The 23,160-nt window shown below is 41.1% G+C and overlaps 1 protein-coding gene across 2 annotated transcripts; it reads right to left on the bottom strand.

Annotated features, from left to right (window-relative positions):
- Window positions 1-6,288: 6,288 nt before the first annotated feature.
- On the bottom strand, window positions 6,289-22,293 carry LOC101616855 (TIR domain containing adaptor protein). 2 transcript variants are annotated; one of them, XM_004665454.2, is made up of 4 exons: window positions 22,156-22,293; window positions 10,045-10,205; window positions 7,734-8,330; window positions 6,289-6,731 (listed from the first exon to the last, which is right to left on the bottom strand). In XM_004665454.2, exons 2-4 carry the CDS (start codon window positions 10,109-10,111, stop codon window positions 6,712-6,714), a joined length of 684 nt encoding a protein of 227 aa, XP_004665511.2. In that variant the 5' UTR covers window positions 10,112-10,205; window positions 22,156-22,293; the 3' UTR covers window positions 6,289-6,711. The 2 variants fall into 2 exon arrangements, with proteins under 2 accessions (XP_004665511.2, XP_045001659.1); XM_045145724.1 differs by lacking the exon at window positions 22,156-22,293 and adding an exon at window positions 10,350-10,455.
- Between the last annotated feature and the right edge of the window lie 867 nt (window positions 22,294-23,160).

Genomic DNA, 23,160 nt, shown 5'->3' on the forward strand with positions numbered 1-23,160 from the left:
CTGGCAAAAAATAAACAAAGAGACATCATCTGAATTAAATGATGGCATGGAACAAATGGACCTAACAGATATCTACAAAACATTCCATCCAAATGCTGCAGAATATACATTTGTTTCAGCAGCACATGGAACATTCTCTAAAATATACCATATATTAGGACACAAAGCAAATCTCCACAAATATAGGAAAATTGAAATATTCCCTTATACTCTATCTGACCACAATGGGAGTAAACTGCAAATCAGCAACAAGTAAAGCTACATAGCATACAGAAATTCATAGAGACTAAAAAGTACACTATTGAATGATCAATGGGTCATTGAAGAAATTAAAAAGGAAATCAATAAATTCATAGACTCAAATGATAATAATAATACAACATACCAATACCTTTGGGGCACAATGAAGGCAGTCCTAAGAGGGAAATTTATAGGTCTAAGTGCCTCTATTATGAAATTAGATAAATCGGATAACTCAGTGATATATAGAAACATTGTGACTTAAAAGCCGAGACAGAAATTTAAGTCTTTTTTTTTGTTTTGTTTTGTTTTTCGAGGTAGGGTCTCACTCTGGTCCAGGCTGACCTGGAAATAACTCTGTCATCTCAGGGTGGCCTTGAACTCATGGCAATCCTCCTACCTCTGCCTCCCGAGTGCTGGGATTAAAGGCATGCGCCACCACAACCGGCTTAAGTCATTTTTAAACTTAGGAAAATCTTCACTTCAGTGGCAACTCTCGTCATTGGGATCTTAACATATTTTTGTTAATTTAAATAAAGGATATTTTCATGTGACTAAAAAAAAAAAAGAAATTAGAGAATTCACAAATAAACCATTTAATGCTTCACCTTAAGGCTTGGAAAAAGAATAGCAAGGCAAACCAAAAATCAGAAGACAAGAAGAAATCATAAAGACTCAGGCAGAAATTAATAAAATAGAAATTTAAAAAAATACAATCCAAAGAATCAACAATACAAAGAGTTGGCTCTTTGAAAGAATAAACAAGATTGACAAACCCTTAGCAAATTTGACCAGAAGAAAGAGAGAAGAGACAAAAGTTAATAAAATTAGAGATGAAAAGGCACCATTACAACAGATACTGAAGAAATTCAGACCATTGTACAGATATACTTTAAGAATATATGTGCCTCTAAGCTTGAAAATCTGAAAGAAATGGATGATTTCCTTGATTCATATGACCTACCAAAATTAAGTCAAGATGAGATAAACCATTTAAACAGACCTATAACAAGTACAGAGATCCAAGCAGTTATAAAGTCTCCCAACTAAAAAAACCTAGGCCCAGATGGGTTCACTGGTGAATTTTACCAGACCTTCATGGAAGAATTAACACCAATGTTTCTGAAACTTTTCCATAAGATAGAAAAGGAAGAAATTCTACTGAACTCCTTCTATGGAGCCAGCATCACCCTGATACCAAAACCAGCCAAAGACAGAACAAAAAAAAATTATAGTCCAACCCCCCTCATGAATATAGATGCAAAAATTCTCAACAAGGGCTGGAGAGATGGCTTAGTGGTTAAGCGCTTGCCTGTCAAGCCTAAGGACCCCAGTTCGAGGCTCAATTCCCCAGGACCCACATTAGCCAGATGCTCAAGGGGCGCACGTGTCTGGAGGTCCTTTGCAGTGGCTAGAGGCCCTGATGTGCCCATTCTCTATCTATCTATCTGCCTCTTTCTCTTTCTGTCTGTTGCTCTCAAATAAATAAATAAAAAACAAAAAATTTAAAAAAATTCTCAACAAAATACTGGCAAACAGAATACAAGTATATATCAAAATTATTCACCCCGACCAAGTTGGCTTTATCCCAGGGATGCAGGGATGGCTCAACATATGCAAATCGATAAATGTAATACATCATATAAATGATCTGAAGGACAAAAACCACATGATCATCTCAACAGATGCAGAAAATGCATGCAACAAAGTCCAACATCTTTTCACGGTAAAAGTATTACAGAAACTGGGAATAGAAGGAACATATCTCAACACAATAAAAGCTATTTATGACAAACCTACAGCCTACATAATACTAAATGGTGAAAAACTCGAATCTTTTCCACTAAATTCAGGAACGAAACAAGTGTGTCATTGTCCCCACTTTTATTTAATATGGTACTGGAAGTCATAGCAATAGCAATAAGGCAAGAGACACTCATAAAAGGGATACAAATTGAAAAGGAAGAGATCAAATTATCACTATTCGCAGATGATATGATTCTATACATAAAAGACCTTAAAAACTCTACCAGCAAACTCTTAGAGCTGAAAAACACTTTTAGCAATGTAGCAGGATACAAAATAAATACACAGAAATCAGTAGGTCTCCTATATACTAACAACAAACATGCAGAAAATGAAATCAGGTAGTCTCTCCCATTCACAATTGCCTCAAAAACATACATAAAGTACCTTGGAATAAATTTAATTAAGGAAGTGAAGGGTCTCTAAATGAGAACTTTAAAACACTCAAGTGAGAAATTGTAAAAGACACAAGGAAATGGAAAGACATCCCATGTTCTTGGATTAGAAGAATCAATATTGTGAAAATAGCAATCTTACTAAAAGCAATCTATACATTATGAAGTGGAAAGTGGAGGAAGGAAGGAGAGGGAAATACCATGTTTTTTCTTGTAAGTATAGAAGTTGTCAATAAAAATATATATTAAAAAGGTGAAAAAAATGGGTAATATTAGTAGATAAGGAAACTAGATTACATTTAAATCCCATTCAAGATAAGTCAAACTCTTAGCCAACTAAAAGTGGCAGAAAACTTTGTAACCTGTTGCAAATATCAAGGGCTGGAGAGATTGCTTAGTGGTTAAGGTGCTTGCCTGCAAAGCCAAAGGACCCAGGTTTGATTCCCCAGGATCCACATAAACCAGATGTACACGGGGCACATGTGTCTGGAGTTCATTTGCAGTGGCTGGAAGCCTTGGGTGAATCCATTCTCTCTCTCTCTCTCTAACTCTTTGTCTCTTTTAAATAAAAATAAAAACAATATGTATCAAGCCAGGTGTGGTGGCACTTGCCTTTAATACCAGCACTCAGGGGGCAGAGGTAGGAGTAGTGCTGTGATTTCAAGGCCACCCTGAGACTACATACTGAATTCCAGTTCAGCTTAGGCTAGAGTGAGACCCTACTTCAAAAGAAAAAAAAAAAAAAAGAAAGAAACAGAAAAAGAAAAAGAAAAAGAAAAAAGTATGTATCAAGGCTAGCATGTCAGACATGCCTGTAACCCTGGCATTTGAGAGGTGGAGGCAGGAGGATCAAGAGTCCAAGACTATCCTAAGATATTCAACAAGTTCTAGACCAGTCTGGACTACAAGACCTTGTGTAAAAAGAAAGAAGTCAGAACCCTTCAACATATATTGGTCTTGGCAAAGACTTTCTGAATACAACCCCAATTGCTCAGGCAATAAAACCACAGATTAATTACTGGGACCTCATGAAATTACAAAGATTTTGTACTGCCAAGGACACAGTGAAAAAAGCAAAGAGGCAACCTACAGAATGGGAAAAAATCTTCGCCAGCTATATATCTGATAGAGGATTAATATCTAGGATATACAAAGAACTCAAAAAGTTAAATAATAAGGAATCAAACAAGCCCATCAAAAAATGGGCTATGGAGCTAAATAGAGAGTTCTCAAAGGAAGAAATACGAATGGCATATAAGCATCTCAAAAAATGTTCTACGTCACTAGTCATCAGGGAAATGCAGATTAAAACTACATTGAGATTCCATCTCACTCCTGTCAGATTGGCCACCATCATGAAAACAAATGATCATAAATGTTGGTGGGGATGTGGAAAAAAAGGAACTCTTCTACACTATTGGTGGGAATGCAATCTGGTCCAGCCATTGTGGAAATCAGTGTGGAGGTTCCTAAAACAGCTAAAGATTGATCTACCATATGACCCAGCTATAACACTCCTAGGCATATATCCAAAGGACTCATCTCATTTCCTTAGAAGTACATGCTCAACTATGTTTATTGCTGCTCAATTTATAATAGCTGGGAAATGGAACCAGCCTAGATGTCCCTCAACAGAAGAGTGGATAATGAAGATGTGGCACATTTATACAATGGAGTTCTACTCAGCGGTAAAGAAAAATGAAGTTATGAAATTTGTAGAAAAATGGATGGACCTGGAAAGTATTATACTAAGTGAGGTAACCCAGGCCCAGAAAGCCAAGCGCCACATGTTCTCTCTCATATGTGGATCCCAGCTACAGATGATTGGGCTTCTGCGTGAGAATGAAAATACTTAGTAGCAGAGGCCACTAAGGAGACATCAAGGGTAGAGAAAGGAAGGGAGGAGGATACTTAATAGGTTGATATTGTATATATGTAATTACAATGATTGTAATGGGGAGGTAATATGATGGAGAATGGAATTTCAAATGGGAAAGTGTGGGGGTGGGGAGGGAGGGAATTACCATGGGATATATTTTATAATCATGGAAAATGTTAATACAATTTTTTAATTTAAAAAAAAAAGAAAGAAAGAAGTCAGGTGTGGTGGCACATGCCTTTAATCCCAGCACTCGGGAGGCAGAGGTAGAAGGACTGTTGTGAGTTCGAGGCCACCCTAAGAATACAGAGTGAATTCCAGGTCAGCCTGGGGTAGAGTGAGACCCTACCTCAAAAAACCAAAAAAAAAAAAAAAAAAAATACAGAGAAAGAAAGAAAAAGTTCCAACTATGTGTGATGATGGATGCCTGCAGTCCTAAGCACTTGGGAGATGGAGGCAGGAGGATCAAGAGTTCAATGTCATCCAGAGCTACAGAGAGTTGTAGGCTAACCTGGGATACATTAAGACTCTATTTCAAAGAAAAGGGTTTTAAAATCTTACAGCAAACACATTTAATGACAAATGACATTTTTGTCTTTTGTCTAAAATGGCATTCCCTTTAAGGAATGAAACAGCAGTGACTGTTAGGGCCACTTCCCTGTTTCATTGGAGAGCCCAGGACACATGGAAAGGAACTGTAGTTTTGGCTTTGCTTTGCAAATTATATGACTATTTATAGGATGCCCCATATAATCTAAGTTTTGTAGAATAATTCAGCACATTGCTTAATAGCCAACATACAATATATAATGCTTTATATCAGTAGCAGATTAGCATATGTGTATCTGCTTTGTAAAAACTCTTTACAATAGTAGCAGAAATATACAATGATAAGGAATAAATCTAGTAAAAGATGAGACCAACAAATATGAAAAGGATTGTACAGCTTTCTTGAAATACATTTAAAGACAAATACCATTTTATGGATAGGAAAGCTTTATCATAACAGTAATTGTTTCTAAATAAATCTATAAATTAAACATAACTCCAATAAAAATACAGGCTTTTTTCTTAGAACATGACAGTATGACTAGACAATACAGAAAAACAGGAACAACATCAGAGTGCAACAACAAGAGACAGCCTGGTGTAGTGGTGTATGCCTTAGTCCGGGCACTTGGGAGGCTGAGGTAGGAAGACTGCTGTGAGTTAAAGGCTAACCTGGGACTACAGGTCAGGTCAGCCTGGGCTACAGTGAGACACTACCTTGGAAAAGCCAAAACAAATAAAATAAAATAAAATAAAACAAAATAAAAAGGGTGATTTACATGAACATTAAGAGTTGGAAGAATTGCCCTGTAAACTATTAAAGCTTATTAAAAGACTATGTGGCACCAATACAGGGAACATGAAGAGAACAGGGAAACAGCAACAGACAATGTAGCAAAAGGGATATCTCAGTTGGTGGGGATAGGATGGATTAGTGACTATCTGATAGAAACTGAGGAGGAAGAGTTGGGTATCTGGCTTAAAAGAAATAGTAGGCATGATGTCTTATGATCCCTGTAATCTCCACAATTGGGGGACTGAATCAGGAGGGTCTCAAGTTTAAGGCCTGCCTGTCTCAGACAAAAATAAGAAAAGCAAGCTTGGGCATGGTGGTACACATCTTTAATCCCAGCACTTGGGAGGCAGAGGTAGGAGGATCACTGTGAGTTCAAGGCCACCCTGAGACTACACAGTGAATTCCAGGTCAGCCTAGCCTAGAGTGAGACCCTACCTCAAAAGACAAAAACAAAACAAACAACAACAACAAAAAACCCAAATAGATAGACTAAAGAGCTACATGTAAAAAGAAATTCTTCTGGAAGAAAATGCAATCTCTTGTCACCTCCTTCTTCTTCTTCTTCTTCTTTTTTTTTGCAAGATCAAATGTAGGAGTAACACAAGAACTTTATGAGACAAAAATCGCAGGCAATATTTTATATTTAGAGGAAATATAAAACTTCACAAGATACTATAGTTGTGCTTTATAAAAAGTATGTAGTAATTTAAACTTCCAGGGGAAGACTACCAGTGTGCCATCTTCCTGTCCACACAAGCAGTGGAAATGACACCACTGACACCAGCATTTCTTGCTGCCACTTTCAATTTCTGGTTTCCTCTTTGCCTTTCCAGGGGAGTCCCCATGCTCCTCCCCAACTTCCCTATGGTCTTTCTGAGGAGCTCACAGGATTGTAAGCCTGGTGGGCAACCTGATCCTGTGTCATGTGCAAAGTGCAGTTGGTTCTGACTTCTGATACCTCCAGCTATATATCTGTAGAATCCAAGGGCTAGCATGTGCCATTTCCAGCTTCACTCCAACTTTTTGGTCCCATGATGGCATTAGTGTCAATGAAGTGTTTCCAGATCTGAAAGAGACCAAACAGAATCACGGGACTTGTCACTCTACCAAAATTAGCAACTGCTTATCCCCAACAGGTCTCACATCTATGTTTTTTTTTGTTTGTTTGTTTTTGAGGTAGGGTCTCACTCTAGCCCAGGCTGACCTGGAACTCACTCTGTAGTCTCAGACTGGCCTTGAACTAACTCATAGTAATCCTCCTACCTTTGATTACTGGGTGCTGGGATTAAAGGCTTGCTCCACCATACCTGGCTCGCCTCTCTATTTTTTTTTTTATCATTTTTCTAACCCATTATAATAAAATAAACCTCCTCTCAGTATACTCACTAGTCATCTACAATTCTTTCCTACTACTTTTAGTACTTTACTGAATTGATGTCACTCCCAGTGTCTTGAAAGACACCTCTAACCCAATTTCAGTGAGAAATCTATTTCTTTAAAATTTTTTTTATTCATTTCTTTATTTGACAGAGAGAGAGAGAGAAGAGGCAGATGGAGAAAAACAGAATGGGCACTCCAGGGCACCCAGCCACTGCAAATGAACTCAAGATGCATGCGCCACCTTCTGCATCTGGCTTACGTGGGTCCTGGGGAATTGAACCTGGGTCCTTAGGCTTTGCAGGCAAGTGCTTTAACTGCTAAGCCATTTCTCCAGCCCGAGAAATCTATTTCTATCTTACCATTTCTACTTGCTAACATGGGTTAAGGATGTGATGTGTGCTATACCCTGTCTGTTAGGAATACCTGCCATGTACCAGGCCACGTTCTTACTCTTCTTACTTTACATCAATGAAAACCTGAATAACAATGAGAAATTCAAGTCCAGAGGGGTTCAATAATTTGCCCAACTAACTTCTCAAATACTAATGGATGAAGGCACCAGGATACAAACCCAATCAATCTTTCTCAGAGCCTGTTCATAAGAGCTGCATGAGGTGTCTCCTAATGGCCTCACAGATCACTGTGGATTACTCCCTTTCCCTTTCTCCCCCCACCCCCGATATCTTACAGCGCAGGACAGCTTCCTTGACTTGATAAAAGCCACCATCCCGGCCTCTTCCATCCACATAGTACATGAATCGGAGCTCAGGGGGGTAAGATGCTCTGGTCAGGCCTGACAGCAGGGGGATGGTGCAGCCCTCAGATCCCGGGGCCTCTGTCAAGGCCTGCAGCATCTGGTACTTGCACCAGGGATCCTGAAGGAAGCCTGGGGTGATGAGCAGGACTCGACAGTGACTACTGCTCAGCCCTTGGCACAGCTCAGACACGATGGCGCCACCTGGAGTGGCATCCCGAAGCTGCAGGAAACAGCGTAGGCTGCTAGTGCTGTCCTCTAGGTAGGAGACCAGCTCCTGGGCGGCCACCAGGTCCTCCTCACTGTGGCACACACAGACGTCATAGTCTTTGCCCCAGCGGCCACTACTGCTGGTGTCCACATGTGTTGATAGGTGAGTGGGAGATGCATCTGAACTGAAGCTTAGGGGTGAGCTGAAGCTGGAAGGTGGGAGACTCTCCTGTGAGGATGGCTGTGAATCATCACTGGCATGGCTTTCCTGGGAGACGGGCATCTTCTTGGGCTTCTTCAACAGTGCCTGTCTGAACCAGTCTGAGGAAAAGAAACACTGTGCTGAGGCCTGCTGTCTCCACAGTGACCCAGGAAAAACCTTACTGCAAAGAAAGATAGGCGGGATTCCAGCCAGCTCCACTGTACTCTCAAGAGTCCCACTCCCCTGTATGTATGTATATTCCTTAGGTCTTGCCTAAGTGCTCCCTCTGTCTTCATGGGTTCCCAAAATACTGAGTGAATTTGGAATCCTATGGGACTGTTTTACTAGCCTGATTTAGAGAGGTGACCTAGCCAACTGCCTGTATGTAGTCCTTGCTACTCAGAAGGCTGAGACAGTAAGGTCAAGAGTTTCAAGCCAGCCTGGGCAACACAGGGAAATAGATCCCCTTCTCAAAAATAAAATAGCTAAGCCGGGCATGGTGGCACATGCCTTTAATCCCAGCACTCAGGAGGCAGAGGTAGAAGGATTGCCGTGAGTTCGAGGCCACCCTGAGACTCCATAGTGAATTCTAGGTCAGCCTGGGTTAGAGCAAGACCCTACTTTGTAAACAAAAACCAAATAAAATAAAATAGATATTTAAATTAAATATAATAATTAAATGGAATATGGATGGCTTTGTTTGGTTCCAGGTCCTTTGATATCTGACATTCTCAGCCCAACCTAAAGCAGAAGGATCCACTCACTACCACCATGTGCGCATCTGCTAGGAGAGCTATGTGCACAGACGAGGATCAGTCAGGCCCAAAGCCCACTTCCAGCACTTAGAGGAGGTGATTTAGGTTAGTGTAGGAAAGGAAAGCTGTACACTGAGGAGGCGGCAGATATGATGACATATGGCTATAATCCTGGTAGTTGGGAAGTTGAGGCAGGGGTTATACTCAGTTACCTAGCAAGTTCAAGGCAGCTCTGGTCTTTCTGAGACCCTGTCTCAAAAAAAAAAAAAAAAAAGGAAGAGGAAGAAAAGGACAAGAGGAATAAAGGAATTGGCATCTATCTGTTTGCTGCTAAATAGAAGAGGGCTGTTGAGGAGTACTGAGCTTGGTGCTTCAAAACCCACACCTTGGTCAGACACTGAGAATTGACTACATGTGTTGGTTGCTTTCTCTATGACCATAAGCAAGTCAGTCTAGATCTCTATTTCCTCATCTAAAAAATGGGGTTGTTTAGTTCCTGAAGGTTAAGGGAGACAATGCAGTGCCCTCAATATTGTCAGCACTCCAAACATTAAAACTCATTCGTTGATAAGGTGAAATTCAACATTAATTCTGGGAACTAATTAATACTCTCCTTGTTTTTTTCCTATGAATGATATCAAAGATTTAGCTGACACCAGACATAGTGGTGCACACCTTTAATTCCGGCACTTGGGAGGGAGAGTAGGAGGATTGCTGTGAGTTTGGGGCCACCCTGAGACTACATAGTGAATTCCATGTCAGCCTGGGCTACAGCAAGACCCTACCTCAAAAAACAAAACAAAACAAAACAAAAACAAGAACAAACAAAAAAAAATAGCTGACAAGAGACTCAGGACAGTGGTTTCTAGGCAGAATAAGCCCAGGAGACATCTGAAACCATGATAGGCCTCCCATGAAGTATCGCCCTTTCAAGACCCATCAGTAGCTTCTGACCATCATCAGTCTTCTTGCTTCTCTCTCCTGTTTGGACCAGTCAGGCCTCCCTCCTCACCAGCATGGGAACTGGAGATTACTCTCTTAGGAGTCAGGACAGAATTAGGAAACTGGATCCACTCACCAGCTATCTTGTCCCGAGGCTTCTTGGATGGGGAGGAAGCAGCTGGAAGGGAAGCCGGTGAAGCCATAGTGCTGGGCTGCACACAAGCCTGGGGACAGCAGGCATCGGGAAAGCAGCAGGAGACAGGGAAGAGCCAGTCCTGCCCTCACGGAACAGCCATCCTACAGAGGACAGAGTCATGAAAGCTGGACCCACCTGGAAATTCATTCGTAGTACCTAACAGCTTGGTCTCTAAACAGATCCAAATCATGGAACCAGGGAAAGACACACTATGACTTAGATTTGTATTGTGTGATTGCACTCACAGGATATGGATTCAGCAGGACAGGCAGAGTGATTATTCTCTACTCCACCCAGCCAGGATTCAAGGTCTGGGAAAACACAACCACCAGGCATTACTCTGGAGACTTCCTGTGTGAATGCTGAAATGGGAGAAAGACAGTGGCTATTTGGGTAGGTAGACTGGTACTGAGCAGTAGGAGTGCTTTGGAGACATCTGTGATCGTTTGAATAGATGACCCTCCCCCATCCAATATATTCAGTGTTTTATTAGTTTGTAGTTTGCATCTGCAGCCACCTGGATGGAGGCGGTGTCATTGGGCGGATCTTAAGGTGTGGTGATGGGTTTGAGATTTCATTCTAAAGATATGCAAAGTGTGTGCCTAGCTAGAGTTCCTGAAGTATGCTGTGCTGTGTGGCTTTTGGCTTTTAGGTTGTATTTTGGTCCAGTGAAAGCAGGCCAGCTTCTTCCACCATTATGGAACTTCCCCTGCATCTGTAAACCTCAATAAATCCATTCCTCCATAATTGTACCTGGTCCAGAAGTTCATCTCAGCAAACCTGAAACTGTCTGCTACAATATCTTATTAGACTTCCTCCAAATCTGTCTTCCTTGTGAACATCCTCACCCATCCACCCATCCCTCAACTGTCAGCTCAGAGAAACAAAGTCACAAAGTGGTGAAGGCTGCACACTGCAGGCAGAGTGCCTGGATTCTCATCTTAAGAGTTAACTAACCATGGCCTTGGGTAACCTTGCCAGGTTTTAATCTCTCCCTCCGTGAAATGGAAATACTGTAATACTAGAAACTGCAACTCAGTGTTGGATAACATGATAGTGTGGGTAAAGTGTTGACAGGATTTGTTGAGTTAGTGTCTTTAATCTAACCAGATGTGGTAATATAAACTTGTGTGGATCCAGCCACTCAAAAGGCTTGAGTCCAGGAGACTGAAACCAGCCTGGCAAGACTATCTCAAAACACACAAAATAATCGAGACAGGGAAGGAATGTGATATGTTGGGTTTATAAGGCTCAATACTATGATATTCATTTTCCCAAATCTAGTCTTTAATTCAGTGCTATTTGATTTCAGAAGATTTTGCTTTTGGATTTTGGTGGTGAGATTATGAAATTACTCCTGAATTTGTTTGGAAATGCTAGGGAACAGGAACACCTTAGATGGGTAGCAAATACAGAGGATGGTCCTGATGCTGGAGGCTCTTTTGGCTTTGGTTTCTAGGAAAAGATTTTGTGGGGTGAAGCCTGCCCTAATATGAGAATCCGACCATTATAGAGATGTTTCTCCAGCACAAGGGCTGGTGCAGAGCTTGACCTGGGAGCTGAGAAGCAGCAGGCAGATGGCCACTTTCTAACTCTTGGCTGGATTTGCAGAGAAACAAAGCTTCCCTCCAAGAACTCACAGAGAAACAAATCTCATTATTGCACACATTCTATAATTAGTGGTTTCAAATTTTTTTTTTTCGAGGTAAGGTCTCACTCTGGTCCAGGCTGATCTGGAATTAACTCTGTCATCTCAGGGTGGCCTTGAACTCATGGCAATCCTCCTACTTCTGCCTCCCAAGTGCTGGGATTAAAGGCGTGCACCACCACGCCTGGCTCAAAGTTTTAAAAATATTACTTTATATTAAACATTAATGCTTTGCTCATTGATGCTGAACACTATTAACATCAAAACTGACAAAACTAAGCCGGGTGTGGTGGCGCACGCCTTTAATCCCAGCACTCGGGAGGCAGAGGTAGGAGGATTGCCGTGAGTTCAAGGCCACCCTGAGACTCCATAGTGAATTCCAGGTCAGCCTGAGCCAGAGTGAGACCCTACCTCGAAAAACAAAACCAAAAAAAAACAAACAAAAAAAAACTGACAAAACTAGAGATGAATATTTACCACAGTTCTAAAAAGTAACACTGTAAAACTGGGCGTGGTGGCGCACACCTTTAATCCAAGCACTCGGGAGGCAGAGGTAGAAGGATCACTGTGAGTTCAAGGCCACCCTGAGACTACATAGTGAATTCCAGGTCAGCCTGAGCTACAGTGAAACTCTACCTTAAAAAAAAAAAAAAAAAAGTAGCCGGGCGTGGTGGTACACGCCTTTAATACCAGCACTCAGGAGGCAGAGGTAGGAGGATCGCTGTGAGTTCAAGGCCACCCTGAGACTACAGAGTTAATTCCAGGTCAGCCTGGACCACAGTGAGACCCTACCTCGAAAAGCCAAAAACCAAAAACCAAAAACAAAAAACAAAACAAAAAAAAAAAGTAACACTGAAGTAGCAAAGGGGAAAGGTATGCGATGATTAGTCTTGACTGAAATGAGGCCTGTCAGGTACTCCACTGGGTGTATCTATGAGTTATTTCCAGGGAAGATTAGCTTTTTGTTGTTGTTGTTGTTGTTTTGGTTTTTTGAGGTAGGGTCTCGCTCTGGCTCAGGCTGATTTTGGAATTCACTATGTCGTCTCTAATGTCCCAAGTGCTGTGATTAAAAATGTGTGCCACCATGCCCAGCTTCCAGGGATGGATTAGAACAACAGAGCTCTGAGGGGATTCATCCCTTCAGGGATTCATTTGAGGACACTGCAGGGAGGTACTAAAGGTAGGAAGTGGGCCTATTTGGAGGTAGGTAACTAGAGGCGTGTCCTTGGAGCTATATCTTGGTCTTCCTTTTCCTGTTTTTCCTTTTCTCTGCTTTCTGGCTCTATAACATGAACTGCTATGCTCTACTATGTCCTTCTCCCCATGACGTACTAAAGCCTTAGAAACTGAGAGCCAAAATCAATCTTTCCTTCTCAGGTATTTGTCACAGTGATAAAATCTGACTAATCAGAGGGCAAAAAGAAGAGCGCAGGAACCAAAGACAAGAGCTGAAAGAGAAAAGCAGTTAACTGCCGAACCACGAGGAAGGACACCCGAAGTGGGCTGCTCGTGTGTCTATGCTTCTTTTCTTTCTTCATATCCTGTGGGTTCTGACAATCTACATGGGAGGCTGCAGCTATGCAACACCTCACACTATGAGAGGGTTTGAAGTCCTTTTCCTGATCCTGGCTGCTATCTCTGTGTCATCATGAAGCCACTCAAAATGCCCTTTTCTTCTAGCAGCAAACAGCACTTATCTAAAAACTATTTTTTATTTTAATTTAAAATTCATTATTTGACTTTAATACAAACTGAAAATTCATTTAATTTCTTAAATATTACTCTAAAAATTTAAAAATTAACACAAGGAATTAGTATGGGGGGGAGGGAATTATTATGGTTTATTGTCCATAATTATAGAAGTTGTGAAGTTTTTTTTGCATATAGGGACTAGATTTTTTTTTGCACAAAGAAATAAACAATTTTTATTTATATATTTTTGAATTTTTGTTGTTGTTGTTTGCTTTTTTAACATTTTTGTTAGCATTTTCCATGATTATAAAAAAATATCCCATGGTAATTCCCTCGCTCCCCTCCACACTTTCCCCTTTGAAATTCCATTCTCCATCATATTACCTCCCCATCTCAATCATTGTACTCACATATATATAAAACATCAACCTATTAAGTACCCTTCTCCCTTCCTTTCTCTTCTCTTTATGTCTCCTTTTCAACTTACTGGCCTCTGCTACTAAGTATTTTCATTCTCACGCAGAAGCCCAATCATCTGTAGCTAGGATCCACATATGAGAGAGAACATGTGGCGCTTGGCTTTCTGGGCCTGGGTTACCTCACTTAGTATAATCCTTTCCAGGTCCATCCAGTTTTCTGCAAATTTCATAACTTCATTTTTCTTTACCGCTGAGTAGAACTCCATTGTATAAATGTGCTACATCTTCATTATCCACTCATCAGTTGAGGGACATCTAGGCTGGTTCCATTTCCCAGCTATTATAAATTGAGCAGCAATAAACATAGTTGAGCACATACTTCTAAGGAAATGAGATGAGTCCTTCGGATATATGCCTAGGAGTGCTATAGTTGGGTCATATGGTAGATCAATCTTTAGCTGTTTTAGGAACCTCCACACTGATTTCCACAATGGCTGGACCAGATTGCATTCCCACCAGCAGTGTAGAAGGGTTCCTTTTTTCCACATCCCCGCCAACATTTATGATCATTTGTTTTCATGATGGTGGCCAATCTGACAAGAATGAGATGGAATTTCAATGTAGTTTTAATCTGCATTTCCCTGATGACTAGTGACATAGAACATTTTTTGAGATGCTTATATGCCATTCGTATTTCTTCCTTTAAGAATGCTCTATTTAGCTCCATAGCCCATTTTTTGATTGGCTTGTTTGATTCCTTATTATTTAACTTTTTGAGTTCTTTGTATATCCTAGATATTAATCCTCTATCAGATATATATTTTAAAATTTTTTAAAAGTTAAAAAAAAAAAAAGAAATCAGGGGCTGGAGAGATGGCTTACTGGTTAAGGCATTTGTTTGCCTGCAAAGCCAGAGGATCCCAAATCTGGAGTTTGTTTGCAGTGGCTGGTGGCCCTGGCGTGTCCATTCTCTCTGTCTCTCTCTGTTTCTCTCTCTCAAAAAAAAATTTAAAAAAGAACAGGAGGGCTGGAGAGATGGCGTAGCGGTTAAGCGCTTGCCTGTGAAGCCTAAGAACCCTGGTTCGAGGCTCGGTTCCCCAGGTCCCACGTTAGCCAGATGCACAAGGGGACGCACGCGTCTGGAGTTCGTTTGCAGAGGCTGGAAGCCCTGGCGCACCCATTCTCTCTCTCTCCCTCTACCTGTCTTTCTGTGTCTGTCGCTCTCAAATAAATAAATAAAAAAAAAAAAAAAAAAAGAACAGGAGGCTGGAGAGAAGGTTTAGCAGTTAAGGCATTTGCCTGCAAAGCCAAAGGACCCTGGTTCAACTCTACAGTACCCATATAAGCCAGATGCACAAGGGGACGTATGCATCTGGAGTTCGTTTGTAGTGGCTGGAGGGCCTGGTGTTCCCATTCTTTTTCTCTCTCTCTCTGCCTTTCTCAAATAAATAAATAAAACATATTTTTTAAAAAAGAAAAGAACATCAGACCTGAAACTCTGAAACTGTTAGGGGAAAAAGTAGGGGAAACCCTTCAACATATTGGTCTTGGCAAAGACTTTCTGAATACAACTCCAACTGCTCAGGCAATAAAACCACAGATTAACCACTGGAACCTCATGAAATTACAAAGATTTTGTACTGCAAAGTACACTGTGAATAAAGCAAAGGGGCAACCTACAGAATGGGAAAAAATCTTCACCAGCTATATATCTGATAGAGGATTAATATCTAGGATATACAAAGAACTCAAAAAGTTAACTAATAAGGAATCAAACAAGCCAATCAGAAAATGGGCTATGGAGCTAAACAGCATTCTCAAAGGAAGAAATACGAATGGCATATAAGCATCTAAAAAATTGTTCTACATCCCTAGTCATCAGGGAAATGCAGATTAAAACTACATTGAGATTCCATCTCACTCCTGTCAGATTGGCCACCATCATCTCATTTCCTTAGAAGTATGTCCTCAACCATGTTTATTGCTGCTCAATTTATAATAGCTGGGAAATGGAACCAGCCTAGAAGTCTCTCAACTCCACAACTGATGAGTGGATAATGAAGATGGGGCACATTTATACAATGGAGTTCTACTCAGCAGTAAAGAAAAATGAAGTTATGAAATTTGCAGAAAACTGGATGGACCTGGAAAGGATTATACTAAGTGAGGTAACCCAGGCTCAGAAAGCCAAGTGCTGCATGTTCTCTCTCATATGTGGATCTTAGCTACAGATGATTAGGCTTCTGTGTGAGAAGGAAAAAACTCAGTAGCAGAGGCCAGTAAGCTAAAAAGACATACAAAGGGAAGAGAAAGGAAGGGAGGAGGGTACTTAGTAGGTTGGTATTGTATATATGTAAGTAGAAGAATAGATTCACAGGGGTGAAAAGGCCCAAAGTGAGGTCAAGGGAGGAGATTGAGTAAAGGAAAGGTGGAGAGAGGGCTAATCAAAATCTAAGAGGATATAAATAAATCAAATGGAATCCTTCGGTTTTGGACAATGGAACACTCAGGAGCCATAGATCATTGCTAGAAAATTTTCAGTGCCAGGGATGGGATACCATCCAGTGCGTTGTTGGCCAGGGAGGTCCCGGATGCCCCCAAATCATTATAGGCCATTGCTGAGGCCCTTGGTTTCCCACCAGGAATTGTTGAAGACTCCATATACTTGGGCTGCAAGGCCACTGAGAAATCCTGCTGGAACTGATGATAACCTCCTCCATGTAGACCAGCTGACAAAAAGCTGGAAGAAGCCATTCTGCATGCATTTCAATGGGAGAAAGATACACCTCCAGTGAAGATACTCAACAGTGGACACTACCTTATAATTGGCCAGCCAGGCCAAATGAGCCAACGGGTGCAATTGTGGCTCGTCTGTCATGGTGGAAACCAACTGCCCTCCAATTGCCTGGAGGACCACTCCAAGGGAGGAGATACATCCCTGATACTGAAAACTTAAAACAGGGGTAGTCATAAGCCCTAGGGGTGTAACATCTGCTGATGTCTGGATAAGTGTATATACTATGCTTATCAAACTGCCCAGTAAGCACTTCTCTTAATATTTATACTCTTATATTAATACTACTCTCACTTTGGGTAGAGAATCTTCTCTTTTCAGATGGCAGTAACCTTGGGACGACTCAGAAGGTATCATGGTGCTGGAAAGAAGCGACTAGAGTACCGAGTAACATCTCGATCACACCTTCCAAGGCTCAGGGTCTAATGTGGAAGAGGTGGTGGAAAGAATGTAAGAGCCAAAGGAAAGGTAGGACTTCTTACAACGTGCTCCCTCCAGACAAAAAATGGCCTCGATATCCATGACCTCATAGTGCTTGACACTACCTACACAAGACTATCATAAGGGGAGGGAAAGATCATGACATCAAAATAAAAGAGAGACTGATTGAGATGGGGAGAGGATATGATGGAGAATGGAATTTCAAAGGGGAAAAAGGGGGGGTACTAGCATGGGATATTTTTTATAATCATGGAAAATGTTTTAAAAAATTGAGAAAAAATAAAATAAATTTTTTAAAAAAGAACAAAGAAAAAAGAGAATTTTATGAAATAAGTTGTTCTTTTGGCAACACATCCTAATTTTGGGTAACTGTCTTTTTCTTTTATTTTGCCTTTTTATTTTATTTATTTACTTATTAGAGAGAGAGAGAGAGAATGGATGCACCAGGACCTCTAGCACTACAAACAAACTCCATACGCATGTGTCACCTTGTGCATCTGGCTTACATGGGTCCTGGTGAATCAAATCTGGGTCCTTAGGCTTTGTAGGCAAGTGGCTTAACCTCTAAGCCATCTCTCCACCCCGCCCCCTTTTTGGAGGTAGAGTCTTGTTTTAGCTCAGGCTGACCTGGAATTCACTAGGTAGTCTCAGGGTGGCCTTGAACTCACGGGGATCCTCCTACCTGTGCCTCCTGAGTGCTGGCTTTAAAGGTTTGTGCCACCACGCCTGGCTGAGAAGTGACATCTTTAACAAGATAATTGAGCAAGGTGGCAGATAAGTTCCAGTAACCACAGACTTCCTTGTTTCTTGTCAGCCCTTAGGCAGCCAGGGCTATGAAGCAATCACCCAAACATGATTCAGTTTTTCCAAGACTCAGCAGTGACCAAGTAGGTAAGATAGTGAACCTAAATCTCAGCTGGAAGGTCTAGTCACTAGCTGTCTAGTCTTTGGTTTGCTATGTGGTTGTATACATAGTCACTTTTTCATTTATTTATTTATGAATAAGAGAAATGGCAAGAAAGTGTGTATGGGTACACCAGATCCTCTTGCTATTGCAAAATGAATTCCAGATGCATGTCCCACTTTATGCATCTGGCTTTATGTGGGTACTGGAGAATCGAACTCAGGTTATCAGGCTTTGCAAGCAAGTTTCTTTAACCACTAAGCCATCTCTTCAGCCCCATAGTTATTTGTTCTTATGCTTAACAAAACCATAAAGAAAGGCCAGGCATGGTGTTACATGCCTTAAATCCCAGCACTTGGGAGGCAGAGATAGGAGGATTTCCATGAGTTTGCAGCTACTTTGAGACTATGTAGTGAATTCCAGGTCAGCCTGGGCTAGTGATTATAATGTAATGTAATGTAATGTAATGTAATGTAATGTAATGTAATGTAATATAATATAATATAATATAATATAATATAATATAATATAATATAATATATAATATAATATAGCACAAAGTAGAATGATACTTGAATATTATGTTATAGAGAAAAACAGACTTAATAGAAAATTAGTAAGGAGATTTTAAAAAAGAAGAATCAGGACCCTGGGGCGATGGCTCATGGATAACACTGCTTGCTGCCCAAACACGAGTAACCAAGTTCAATTCCCACAGAACCAGTGCAAAATGCTAGGGTTGCCATGCACACCTGAGAAAAGCAGAACAGGAGGATTGCTGGGGCTTGCTGGTCAGCTAGTCTGACCATGCTTAGTGAGAGACCCTGTCTCAAGGAAATAAGGTAACAGTGGGATAGAGGAGGAGACCCAACATCCTCCGCTGGCCTCCACATGTATGAATGTGGGGTGTGAACATCCTCAGGTACACACCTACATACACCATACTACACATGCACATACCATAAAAAGGAACCAGCATGAAATCTGGGTGTTGTGGCACATGCCTGGGAGGCTAGGGCAAGAAGATCACTTCCAGTTAAAGCCCATCCTGGACTAAAAAGTAAGACTGTCTCAAAAATCAAACCAAAAGCCAAATAACTCCCAAACAAACAAAGAAAGCTACAGATATTCCCATTAGTTCTAATTTAGTTGTTCAGAAGGAAGGCCCAATGTCGTTCAATGAGCTTCCCAGGAAATTCTGATGCACAGAAACAATTCTAGATGCTATAGGTGTATATGTATGTATACATATGACTATATATATATATACACACATATATGCTGTATATGTGTGTATACATACGACATTTTAAAATATCTTTTTTTAAAAATTTTTTATTTATTTATTTGAGAGCGACAGACATAGAGAGAAAGACAGATGGAGCGAGAGAGAATGGGCGCGCCAGGGCTTCCAGCCTCTGCAAACGAACTCCAGACGCGTGTGCCCCCTTGTGCATCTGGCTAACGTGGGACCTGGGGAACTGAGCCTCGAACCGGGGTCCTTAGGCTTCAAAGGCAAGCGCTTACCCACTAAGCCATCTCTCCAGCCCTACATATGACATTTTATATGTACATATATATGCATATAGTCTCCAGCACCCCAGGTTGTCCTCCAACATACTGTGTAGTTGAATAAGACCTTGAACTTCTGATCTTCCCACCTCCACTTCCCCTCCAGAGTGCTGGGATTATAAGTGTGTGCCACTAAACCCAATTTTATGTGGTGTTGGGCATTTAACCTAGGGCCCTGGACATGTTAGGCAAGCACTCTACCAACTGAACTACATCCCCAGGCCCCATCTTTATTATTTTTTTTATTTTTGTTTTTTTTTTTTTAAGGAAAACACCACCATGCTTGGCTCAAGTGTTTTTTTTTTAAATTTTTTATTTATTAATTTGAGCGCGATAGACACAGAGAGAAAGACAGGTAGAGGGAGAGAGAGAGAATGGGCGTGCCAGGGCTTCCAGCCTCTGCAAACGAACTCCAGATGCGTGCGCCCCCTTGTGCATCTGGCTAACGTGGGACCTGGGGAACCGAGCCTCGAACCGGGGTCCTTAGGCTTCACAGGCAAGCGCTTAACCGCTAAGCCATCTCTCCAGCCCCCCATCTTTATTTTTGAGACAAGATCTTACTATGTATCCCAGCCTAGTCTTAAATTCATAATCCTTCTGTTTCAACTTCCTGAGTGCTAGGATTACAGCTTTATGCCACCACACTTGTGTTATTTATATATCTATATATTTATAAAAAGTGAGGTGCCAAGGATGTAGCTCAGTTTGCCTGGCATGTATGAGGTCCTGGGTTTGATCCCTACCACTGGGGAAAAAAAAAGTGCTGGAATCTGGGAGTGGTAGCACATGCCTATAATCAGTGAAATTATTTATTTTTACTTGAAGGGGGGGGGTCACATGTAACACAAGTTGGCCTTTAACTTGCTCTGAAGTTGAAGATGACTTTAAAGTCCTGATCATCCTGCCTCCATCTCCCAGGTGATAGGATTACAGGCACAAACTACATAGTCAGCTAGCAATGAAATAATTTAAAAAATCTTGGATTTGGTCTGTGAAATAAAAATTCCAAGATACTGACTTTGCTACAAAGTCACAGGCAAGAAACAGAATTCTAGTTAATAACTGCAGTCTTATGACTTATTTTATTTTTATTTATTTGCAAGAGGAGTAAAAAACAGAATGGGAATGGGCACATCAGCCAGCCATTGCAAACAAACTCCAGATGCATGCACCACTTTGTATATCTGGCTTTATGTGGGTACTGGGAAATCAAACCCAGGTCCTTGGGCTTTGCAGGCAAGTACCTTAACTATGAAGCCATCTCTCCAGCCCTTACGACTTATTTTAAAGTAAATAATTTGATTAATACATTTCAAGGGACATACAGATACAACACTAAAATTTTCAAATTAAAGAATTAAAGATGTCAAAAAATATGTGGATGAGGGAGGCTGGAAACCTGGGTTCAATTTCCCAGGATTCATGTAAAACCAGATGTACAAAGTGGCGTGTGTGTCTGGAATTCATCTGTAGCTAGAGGCCCTGGTGTGTCCATTTTCTCTCTTTTACCCAGGCTGGCCTCAAACTCATGATTCCCAAGTGCTGGGATTAAAGGCATACACCACCACACCCAACATAAATTATATATATATATTTTTTTTTTCAAGGTAGGGTCTCACTCTGGTCCCCAGCTAACCTGGAATTCATTATGTAGTCTCAGGGTGGCCTCAAACTCACAGCAACCCTCCTACTTCTGCCTCCTGAGGGCTGGGATAAAAGGCGTGAGCCCCCATATCCAGCTCTTAGTATACTTTTTAAAAAGGCTTTATGGGGAAGGTTGGAGAAAAGTATCCAAGATGCTGAAGAACCACTGACCTATGTTAATACCAGAGTATTAGGATTGATTATAAGCCAACTGGAATTCATGAACAGCAACTTTGGTGGGGAAGGACAAACCAACCAATATAAAAATAGAGTGCTGGGCTGGGAAGATGTTTAGGCTTAGGGCCTGAGAGGGTCTGATTCACCTGGAGTTTAGTTCCCTGGTGCCCAGGTAAACAGCTAGGTAAGACCACACACCTGTAACTCCAGCCCCGTGGGAAGCTGAGACAGGAGAATTGCTGAGGCTTACTAGTCAGCCCGGCTGACTGAAAATGGCTTCCCAGTCTTAAGGAAACATGAGGATGAGTGATAAAAGAGGCCACCTGATGTTCTTCTCTGGCCTCTGCAAAGTGTGTGCATATATCATACACACAGCATCTGTATGCTCTCCTGAGTATGGCAGTGGTGACACTGAAATGTAATATAGAAAAACAGTGGGGAAAGATTTTTTTTTTAAACTTCTGATTGTGCCTCCCAAGTACATGGATTGCAGGCCTGTGCTACCACAGCCAGTTTTATGCAATGCTGGGGATCTAATGGAGGGAGCTTTGTGCATGTTAGACAAGCTCTCTAACAAAAGAACTACAACTCCTACCCCAGCAAGATGGCTATTTCAATATGAAGGATTAAATCAACCTAGATAACATTGTGGGAAAAAAAAAATCAAGCTATTTAAAAATTAATTCCAAGTGGACAAGGGTTACACCTGTAAATAATGAGACAACAAAGCTTTCAGAGCAAAATGTAAGAAATGATTTACCTTTGTAGTAGACAAAAAGGTGCTTTGTTTTTTTTTTCCAGGAAGGCTCTCACTCTAGCCCAGACTGACTTGGAATTCACTCAGTAGCCTCAAACTCACAGTGATCTTCCTACCTCTTCCTCCCAAGTGCTGGGATTAAAGGAGTGCACCAACACACCTGTCCAAGAAAAAAAAAAAAAAAAGGTGGTTTTGTTTAGATATCACTCTGCAGCCCAAGGTAGCTTTAAACATATAGCAATCCTCCTGCCTCAACCTCCTGAGGGCTGGGATTACAAGTGTAAGCCAACACACCTGCATCTTGCTAAACAAAGCTTTTCAAACCCAATACTAATAGTACACCCATAAGGAGGAAATGATAAATTGGAAAATACTGACATGAAGACTTCTGTTCAAATGTATCATTAAGAGAGTGAAGAAGCAATCCACTGAGGAAGGGAAAATGTTTCAAATACATATCCAACCAAGGTCATTTAGCTGAAGTATTTCAAGTACTCATACAGACTCTTGAGACAAATGTGCACAAGATTTGAATAGGCACTTCACAAAATGATATTCAAATGACCAGCAAATGCAAATTAAAAACCTCAGTTCTTCAAAGCTAGGCACCCAGCAGAACAGCTGCATGGAGGAGGTGGAGCATTGGTAAGGGTATAGAGAGAGGACGAGGAACTCATATGCATGGCTAGGAATGAAAACTGGCACCATTATTTTTTGTTTTGTTCTGGAGCAGGGTTTCACTGGATATCCCTGGCTGGACTTGAATTCACAACCCTCCTGTTTCTACCTTCAGAGTGCTGAGATTTCAGATGTATGCCATCGTAGCCAACAAATACAACGATTGATAGAGCTGTTGGGCGCTATATACTAAACATCCATGCAGTCATACACAAAAGACACACACAAACTACTACTATTCAAAGTCGCCTAAAATTGGAAACAAGCTGCCCATCAACCCATGTATAGGAAAATGGATAACTAACTTGTGGTCTAGCCTTCCAGCAGAAT

Source organism: Jaculus jaculus, chromosome 3 (genome assembly GCF_020740685.1).
Source record: "Jaculus jaculus isolate mJacJac1 chromosome 3, mJacJac1.mat.Y.cur, whole genome shotgun sequence".
NCBI classification, from domain to species: Eukaryota; Metazoa; Chordata; class Mammalia; order Rodentia; family Dipodidae; genus Jaculus; species Jaculus jaculus.

Excerpts from the sequence above, each read along its gene's own strand:
- LOC101616855 (XM_004665454.2), bottom strand. The coding sequence starts at position 10,111 with ATGGCTTCACCGGCTTCCCTTCCAGCTGCTTCCTCCCCATCCAAGAAG. Across the intron at positions 8,331-10,044 it reads GCCTCGGGACAAGATAGCTG|ACTGGTTCAGACAGGCACTG; the intron begins GTGAGTGGATCC and ends TCTTTTCCTCAG. Across the intron at positions 6,732-7,733 it reads CAAGGAAGCTGTCCTGCGCT|ATCTGGAAACACTTCATTGA; the intron begins GTAAGATATCGG and ends GGTCTCTTTCAG.